Raw genomic sequence first — 9615 nt, 5'->3', positions numbered from 1 at the left:
GACAACAGAAGATTTATGTAACTTTACAGCTGACAATGAGGACATTGAACTTGTCAAGGATTATCAATACCTCGGCACAGTCATTAACCAAAATGGAGACAATAGTCAAGAAATCAGAAGAAGGCTAGGACTGGGGAGGGCAGCTGTGAGAGACCTAGAAAAAGTCCTCAAATGCAAAGATGTATCACTGAACACCAAAGTCAGGATCATTCAGATCATGGTATTTCCGATCTCTATGTATGGATGTGAAAGTTGGACAGTGAAAAAGGCGGATAAGAGAAAAATCAACTCATTTGAAATGTGGTGCTGGAGGAGAGCTTTGCGCATACCGTGGACTGCGAAAAAGACAAATAATTGGGTGTTAGAACAAATTAAACCAGAACTGTCACTAGAAGCTAAAATGATGAAACTGAGGTTATCATACTTTGGACACATCTTGAGATGACACGATTCACCAGAAAAGACAATGCTGGGAAAAACAGAAGGGAGTAGAAGAAGAGGAAGGGCAAACAGGAGATGGATTGATTCCATAAAGGAAGCCACAGACCTGAACTTACAAGATCTGAACAGGGTGGTTCTTGACAGATGCTGTTGGAGGTCACTGATTTATAGGGTCGCCATAAGTCGTAATCAACTTGAAGGCACATAACAACAACAACAAAGCCCAAGACCACCCAATGACTATTGCAGCTAGAGATGTGAATCTGAACTGGCTGCCAGTTAGATACCAAGCTAAGTTCAAAGTGCTGATTTTGGTATATAAAGCTCTATGCAGGTTGGGACCAGGATAACTGAAAGATTATGTATCCTTATATACCCAGTTGATCACTGTCCTCTGCAGGTGAGAGCTTCCTGCAGATACCATTTCATCAGAAGATTTGTTCTGTACAATATAGGGAGCAGACCTTTAGTGTTCTGGCACCTACCCTTTGGAATTCACTCCCTCAAATATTAGACAGGTGCCATCTCTGTTATCTTTTTGGTGCCTTCTGAATACCTTTCTCTTTCAACAAGACTTTTAAGTAGATACCTTTATCTCAGACTGCATCTGTACTGGAATTTTTAAAATGTGTTTATTATTTTATCACTTCTTGTTTGCTGCCCAGGGTCCCTGATGGGAGGAAAGGTGGAATATAAATTAAATAAATAAATCTCCCGTAGTGCAACACTAACCTCTACCAATAAGAAAGGCTGCCCTGGACACTTTTTTTTTTAGAAGGGTCAGAGAGTGTCGCACAATCCACTTGAGCTTATTGTTGAGATAAGCGGGGGCCTCCTGCCCAACAACAGACTTGTGCGGGGCCTCTTGCGTGGGGCCTCCGGGCACGGGGCCTCCTGCTCAACAACAGCTGCTGCTGTGTCCTTCTCCTCCTCCTCCTGCTCCAGGCAAGGGCCAGGTCCCCGAGCCCGAGCTCCCGCAGCCCCCCCCGACATAAACCATCACTAGCAGCAGCAGCAGAAGCCCGGGGAGCTAATTTTGTATTTGTTATTATGTTATTTGTTATTTTATTTAATTTTTGTAAATTGTATTGCTTTTATTGTATTTTTATTGTATTTTTATATTGTATTTTTATACCTGTGTTTATTTTTCCTTGTAAGCTGCCTTGAGGGCCTTTGACCGAAAGGCGGGGTATAAATAAAATGTAATAATAATAAATAATAATTTCCATGCTTGTCTAGTTGGTCTTTCTGTTGTTTCCTCTTTTGGCTACAACTTGTTTGTGGCCCACATACCAAATCTCTGCCTGACAACCCTGATTCAGGGCGCACTGTAACCCTGTCCTCCTGATAGAGTTGATTCTCACAACAGTTTTTCACATGGAAGTTATGCGACAAAGTCTCCACTATTGTCTTGACCCCAGAGTGCAGCAGCAGTTAAGACTTGGAGTACATACTTTCCAGCTAAGGAGCCAGACCAAGTGCAGGATTCTGAGTCTGCAGCTAGACATCAAGAAACAACTGAGGCTGAGGATCATGAGCCCCCAGAAGAATCGTCTATATCTGTGTAGGGCCAGAGCCTCCACTGTCATGGGCACCTTCCTGTGAGCTTGAGGAACCAAATACCTCCCACAACATTATCAGTCTAGTAGCACAGGGAATGCACAAGGCAGGAGGCTAGGAACCAGCTAAGTGCAGGTCTTCAGGTCAGACCTATGCTCCTTTAAGAATCTAAAGTTAGCCACAAGGGGGTGCAGCCTGAGAGAGAAAGTCCAAGAACAGGCTCTTAAAATGCTTCGTTTACACTCAGCTTTTGTTGGAGCAATTTGTTCATGTGCTGTCTGTGGTCTTGCACCTTCTGGTCAGCCTTGTTGCTGTCTCTGTAGAATCCAGCATTAGCCTTGCACAGGACAGGACAGTTCTTTGAGTTGCTGGGAAGATTTTGGTAAGGTGTATAATTACGGAATGATCTTCCCGACAAGGCGCGCCTGGTGCCAACACTGTTATCTTTTCGGCGCCAGGTCAAGACTTTCCTCTTCTCCCAGGCATTTTAGCATGTGTTTTAATTTACTTTTAAATATGTGTTTTTAAATTTGTATATTTGTTTTTATGTTTTAATTGTTGAAAACCGCCCAGAGAGCTTCGGCATACAAATGTAACAATAAATAAATAAATAAATATAAGGGCAAGAGACTTGTTTAAAAATATAGTTCAAATTCCTGTAAATAAAGAGATGGTGGTGCATGCAGTTTAGAGCCCAGTATTGTCTGCTCTCACTGGTAGGGTCCAGGATGATAATTTAAACTGGAAATGCCAGGTACTGAGATCTGCATGCACAGTATGTGCTCTGTCGCTAAGGTCTCATCCCTCCCCAAAAGGCATGTTTCTGATTTCCTTGTGCCTATACTGATGGCTAGTGTACAATGCAGAGCATGGCGAATTTAGAAGCTTTAAAACCCTGTTCAGCCATGAATCTCTGTGGGTGACCTTGAGCAAGGCACAATATTTTTGCCTAACCAATCTCACAGGGTGGTGGTGGTTCAGATAAAGTGAATTCAGCACATATCGCAATTCATTCTTGCAATAGGGCAGGAAAAATATATAAAAAATAAACTGTGAAGGCCATTTGAGGAGATGAATGAATGAATGAATTCAGGAATGTTCATTTGAGGAGATGAATGAATGAATGAATGAATTCAGGAATGCTCTTCTCCTTGGATGATTTCCAATATTACTCTAACCAAGTTAAGAGTAAATGTTTTGGTTAAGATTTAAGAATACTATATGACTAGTGTCTAATGATTAACTTATAGCAGACTTAACTAAGGTCTTTTCATCACATCAACTGTGGCAAATTATCTTGTTCAGAATTAGAATTTCAAAGCTCGTTCCCTGCAAAATGTTGCATGAAGTAGATCACGTGTTTTTTACTGGCCAGTGTTACAATGAAATTCAGAATGAAAAGTGAGGGGGGAAGCATGTCAAATACACTGTACATTTTGGGTTTGGGGGCAGGGAGGGGAAAAGTGTTTGTGTGGTTAATATAGTGTTATTTTTTCTAATTTCTTTTATTATTTATTTAATTAATTAATTTCTATCCCACCCTTTCTCCCAGTAGGAGCCCAGGGTGGCAAACCAAAACACTAAAAATGCTCTAAATTATTTTAAAAAAACCCCAATTTTAAAAATATTAAAACAAAACATCTTTAAAAACATTTTTTTAAAAAGCTTAAAAACATCTTAAAAAGCAATTCCAACACAGACGCAGACTGGGAAAAGGTCTTTACTTAAAAGGTTTGTTGAAAGAGGAAGGTCTTCAGTAGCTGCCAAAAAGATAACAGAGATAGCACGTGTCTAATATTTAGGTGCTGCTACATTAACGGTCCACTTCCTATGTTGTGCAGAACGGACCTCCTGATAAGATAGTATCTGCAGGAGGCCCTAGCCTGCAAAGCACAATGATTGTGACTGGGTATATAAGAGGTAAGACGATCACAGCCACACACCCCTTTCCACTTTCCCTCAGCGCCCTTGCTCTCCATGTTGTCTCCAAGTCCACACTCCACTACAACAGATGTCCCTAGAAGCCAATCAGCATGAAAGGGGAGGCTGCATGTTAGCTACTGAGAAGAGTCTTCTCAGCGCATAACCCCCGTCCTTTCACTATGATTGGCTCCAATCAGCATGAAAGGACATGGACTCTTCTTAGTGGCTAACACACTCCCCTTTCATGCTGATTGGCTCATACCTGGCCTGGACCTTCCTCCCCAAAAAGTAAGGGGTCTACACCCCCTGCAACCCTGGAGGACTATACTCTTGCTCATAGCTATGTACATTCCTCAAAAGTGCTGGCAGAGTAATATAGGCAGCTGCTTTTCTTGAGTCACCTAGCTCAGTATTGTCTGCACCAGGGGTTCCCAATCTGTGTTCTGTAAGCTTCATTCAGGGGGTTTGCAGCGTGTCTATGAATTTGTGGTTGAAGATGGGAGGCAGCACATCCACTGCATTAAATACCATATTGATTTGTAATTGTATTTTTATTCTTTTATTTCTTATGTTGTGTTTTCTGTATTACAGTTTGAATGCCATGGGAAGAATTTTAATGAGAAATAAAAGAAGCAATAAAAATACAATTCAAAACCAGACAGCATCTAGCACAGCACGCTGCAGTCGCTACAACAGGCAGAAAAAGTCATTAAGCGGTCCACCAAGACTCCCAGGATTTTCATGTGGTCCATGGGGAAAAAAGTTTGGGAACAGCTGGTCTACAGCAGCAGCAGCTCTCCAGGGTTACAGACAGGAGTCTCTCCTTGCCCTACCTGGAGATGGGAGAGATTGCACCTGGGACCTTTTGCATACAAAGCACGTGCTCTACCACTGAGCTAAAGCCCTTGCCCAGTAAGCTGTTTTGAACTGTTCCTAAATCTTTAGCAGCTCTATTTTACTTGGGTTTTGATTATTTCCCCCTAATCTGCCAAACATTGTTCTATCTACCTACCTGTCTGTCTTATCTATCTGATTTATTTATTTATTTGATTTATATCCTGCCCTTCCTCCCAGTAGGAGCCCAGGGCTCCTGGGTATAATTTTTAATAAAGTTTAATTGGTACACTAAAGAATCCACCCCCTCCCCAACATTTTCACTTTTTTTCTGGACCTTCCCATCTCTATCTTTTTATTTATTTATTTATTTAATTTAATTTATATACCGCCCGAAGCCCGAAGGCTCTCTGGGCGGTGTACATAAAATAAAAACAAGTACAATATATAAATACAATAAGTACAATGAATCAAAAACCAAAAACAAACAAACTATACAAGAACCAAACAACGTCAAAATGCAAAATAATGCTAAAATACTGTAAAATACACTTTAAAATGCCTGGGAGTATAAAAAGGTTTTCACCTGGTGCCGAAAAGATAGCAGCGTCAGCGCCAGGCGCACCTCATCACGGAGACCATTCCATAGTTCGGGAGCCACAACTGAAAAGGCCCTATTTCTAGTCACCACCCTCCGAGCTTCTCGATGAGATGGAACTCTGAGGAGGGCCTTAGATGTTGAGCGCAGTGTATGGGTAGTTTCATATTGGGAGAGGCGCTCCACCAGGTATTGTGGTCCCATGCTGTGTAAGGCTTTATAGGTCAAAACCAGCACTTTGAATTTAGCCCGGAAACAAATAGGAAGCCAGTGCAGATGGGCCAGAACAGGTGTTATATGAGCAGACCTTCTGGTCCGCGTCAACAATCTGGCCGCTGCATTCTGGACTAACTGTAGTTTCCGAACTATCTTCAAGGGCAGCCCAACGTAGAGTGCATTGCAGTAGTCCAATCTAGAAGTTACCAGAGCATGAACGACTGAGGCGAGGTCGTCACTGTCCAGATAGGGACGTAGCTGGGCTACCAATCGAAGATGGTAAAAAGCATTCCGTGCCACTGAGGCTACCTGAGCCTCAAGAGACAGGGAAGAGTCGAGGAAAACTCCCAAGCTACGAACCTGTTCTTTCAAGGGGAGTGTAACCCCATCCAGAACAGGGTGAACATCCACCATCTGGGCAGAGAAGGCACTCACTAACAGCGTCTCGGTCTTGTCTGGATTAAGCTTCAGTCTGTTAGCTCCCATCCAATCCATTATCGCGGCTAGGCAACGGTTTAGTATGTTAACAGCCTCACCTGAGGAAGATGAAAAGGAGAAATAGAGTTGCTTGTCATCAGCGTACTGGTGACAACGCACTCCAAAACTCCTGATGACCGCACCCAGCGGCTTCATATAGATGTTGAAAAGCATGGGGGACAGTACTGATCCCTGTGGGACTCCACAATGGAGAGTCCAGGGTATCGAGCAGTGTTCCCCAAGCACTACCTTCTGTTGACGACCCACCAAGTAGGAGCGGAGCCACTGCCAAGCAATACCCCCAACTCCCAACTCCGTGAGCCTTCCCAGAAGGATACCATGGTCGATGGTATCAAAAGCAGCTGAGAGATCAAGGAGAATCAACAGGGTCACACTCCCCCTGTCCCTCTCCCGACAAAGGTCATCATACAGGGCGACCAAGGCTGTTTCGGTACCAAACCCAGGCCTAAAACCGGATTGAAACGGATCGAGATAATCAGTGTCATCCAAGAGACCCTGGAGCTGGCCGGCCACTTAACTGCCCTCTCAGTTTCGACCACATGCATATCCAGCATTTTCCATTCTCCAGGCCACTTGTTTTATTCTTTTCCAACATAAGCCGTTGCACAGCCATCATTTAAAGCAATTATTTTTGTAATTTGCTGCTACAGAAATACAAAATAATTTGACAAATAAGAATTTCCAAGCGGCTTCGAGTACTTCTGGGAAATTACTTTCCTTAAGCATTTTTTTACACTTTTCTTTACACTTTTGGGCACACTCCAGCTAAGGCTGGGATCCCTCTGTACAGTTAAAAATGTAAATGCACTGCCTTCAAGTCGATTCTGACTGATGGCGACCTTGTGAATAGGGTTTTAGTAAATATAATTGAACTCAGTACAATGGGACAGACTGCAATTATCTAAAATCTCATTGGCTGCAGTATTACTTAAAGTCCACATGTTGCTCCTAAGGCTATTAATTAGACACTAGGAAGTGGCACAATGGAAAGTGTGGGTGTCTTCAGTCTTCCTCCTTCCCTCATTGGTACCTCTATTTTTCTTCTCCCAGTTTGGCTACTGGCAGTAGAGTCATAGGGCCTACAGACTGGGAAAATGGTGTACTGTAGAGGGAAATATACTCTGCCACAGGGGTGTAGTTGTCTAGGGTCTCAGGGAGTCTTAAACCCCTTACTTTTTTGGGAGCAGGGTCCCAAAAGAGTCCCTATGTCTCCAGCATCCTACAAGCCAATTGGCATGAAAGGGGAGTGTGTTAGCCATGGACAAGAGTGTGCTTCTTTGTTCCTTCCTGCTGTTTGGAGCCAATCAGAGTGAAAGGTGAGTCAACCACTGAGAAGACTCTTTTTAGTAGCTAACCCCCCTTTCATGCTTATTGGCTCCTAGGGACATCTGCTGTTTTGGGAGAAGGCATTAACTAAGATCTCATTCTCAACCCAGCAGCAAAAGGGGGTGGAGAGGGTATGGCTGTGACTATCACGAAGGGACCCTGCACTTCTGAATTTGCCACTACACTACTGCTCTGCCAGAGTGTCTGATTAAATTAACAGCTCCCTGTGGCTAGTTTCATGTTAAAAAAAGTTGGGAAATCTCATTACAGAGCTCCATAATCCATAGTAATCTGGCTTTTAGCCATGGCTAACATTAGTTTATTTAGTTAGATTATTAAATGTGTTTCTAAAAAAGACTTGCGGCATGGGAGATTAAAATAGACAAAAATGGCAAGAAGGCAATAATATAAAACAGCATGAAAAATTATTTTGGCTGATTTGTGTCCTTTGAGATGCTAACTTGCAACTGCTTCCACGCACTTAGTCCCGGGTGATGGCAGGGGGACAGGCACAGAGTACACCAAGGAGCTTTCGGGATTTACTACCTGCTAGTTCAATGTTATTCAGAAAAGTAATTGATTAATTCTAGAGAGGGAAGGAAAGTTATTAGAAGGAGATTCAATGTCAACTACTTGTTGAGAATATTATTTATTGTAAGTTCATTGAAAGCTCTTCCCCTCAACAAACCCGAGTTACACTCCATCTATATTGAAATGGGAAGTTGGTGTGAGAATAATGGGTCTTTTCACAGATGATAAAAAGCTAGGAAGAAGTGCAAACATTTTAGAGGAGAGGATAATGTTTTAAACTATCTCAGTCTGGAAAGCTGGGTAGGCAGCAAAAAACTCAGTGGCAAAAGAATACACGCACTAAACAGAACGAAATATGTAACTAGGCTGGCAACTGCAATGAAGAATTTAAATGAGTAACAACCACTGCCTTGTAGTGTTCTCAAAGCTTTTCTCATGCAGAATTCAGATAAAGTTCTGATTTCTTTTTTTAAAAATGTACCCTGCATGAACATATAGAAGTTATGATTTCTGGGAGTTGATTTTGGGGGGTTTGTATGACCGAAATCAAACAGGGCTGCCAACTGAGCAGGAAAAACAAACGAACAAAACCAGTGCTTTTGGTTGAGGATTTAATATGTAGAAATCGGGAACGAAGCTTTTCATGACATGCAGACAAAAAAACCCTGCTCATTTCTGCGAAGATAAAACTGCTGCTGAAGGACAACTACAGGAGCCACTCGGAAAGTGGGCAACCTGAAAACCAAACCACCAGGGTCCATTAACATCCACGCCTTCATTTTATTTGTGCTCGGAAGTTCGTCCAGTCACTTTTTATAGCCATGTTAACTCGGAAATCGCCCAGAAGTAAGTCCCGCTGAGCCCCATGCGACTGACTCCCCGAGTTAGGTATGCGTAGTCTTATGCAGATCTAGCCCTTGGCCTGTTTTTCCCCCCGAGGGAAAGTTCCTTTCAGTTAGGTGTAGTTAACCCTGCAGTTCCTGGGAGTAAGCGCCATCGAGCACAGTGGGGTTTACTTCCGAGTAAGCACGCATAGAATCCAACTCCCAGGCTTGTAACATACACAAACAACAAGCAGGACAGGAGTCGCCTTCGGGCCTCCTCCTCTGTGCTTTGGTGCACCCCCCAAGACAGCCATCGCTTTCCCCCTTCAGGCTTGCAAGAGGTTAAAACCCGACGTCAGATGGACGCGGACGCCGAGCCCCCTGACCCACCCCCGGCCGGTGCGATCGCAGCGCTTGTCACCCCATTTGCTAGGCGCGCTCGCTTTTTTCCAGCAGCATCGCGTCGAGGGGGCTGGGCATCGATCGCCGCCGCCTCCTCCTCGCCAAAGCTGCCGCTCGCACCGGCTTCTTCCTCTTCGCCCTTGCACGCCCGCGAAAAGCTCGAAGATGGCGGCTCAGAGCCTCCTGGCCCGGTTTAGCCGCTGCCTCCCCTCCGCGTCCCGCTGGGGGCCCGGCTGTGGCACAGCGCAGCTCCTACTCAGAGCCCCGGCCAAGGTAAGCAGCGCGGAGATGCTTGCTGTAGCAGCCCGAAGGAGCCTTGCAACGCCGGTTTAGATTTCTAGACGGAACCCGATCTAATGTATGCTTACTCGGAAGTATGCTTTGCTCGCTTTAGCGGGGCTTGTTCCCAGGGTGCGCTTAGGATTGCAGCCTTTCATAGGGCCGCCTCTACTACTCGAACCT

General features: G+C 44.1%; 1 protein-coding gene across 1 annotated transcript in view; it reads left to right on the top strand.

Moving 5' to 3' along the window:
- Nucleotides 1-9170: 9170 nt before the first annotated feature.
- The window catches only part of OXCT1 (3-oxoacid CoA-transferase 1), a 78950-nt gene continuing 78505 nt past the window's right edge, over nucleotides 9171-9615 (top strand). Inside the window, exon 1 of the mRNA XM_061617185.1 lies at nucleotides 9171-9426. Coding sequence (XP_061473169.1) covers nucleotides 9319-9426 — 108 coding nt within the window. The 5' untranslated portion in view covers nucleotides 9171-9318. The remainder of the gene's footprint in view (nucleotides 9427-9615) is intronic.

The sequence above is a fragment of the Rhineura floridana genome, chromosome 1, assembly GCF_030035675.1.
Source record: "Rhineura floridana isolate rRhiFlo1 chromosome 1, rRhiFlo1.hap2, whole genome shotgun sequence".
Lineage (NCBI taxonomy): Eukaryota > Metazoa > Chordata > Lepidosauria > Squamata > Rhineuridae > Rhineura > Rhineura floridana.
Note: the sequence above shows the minus strand (reverse complement) of the source record. Positions and strands in the feature narration are given on the sequence as shown.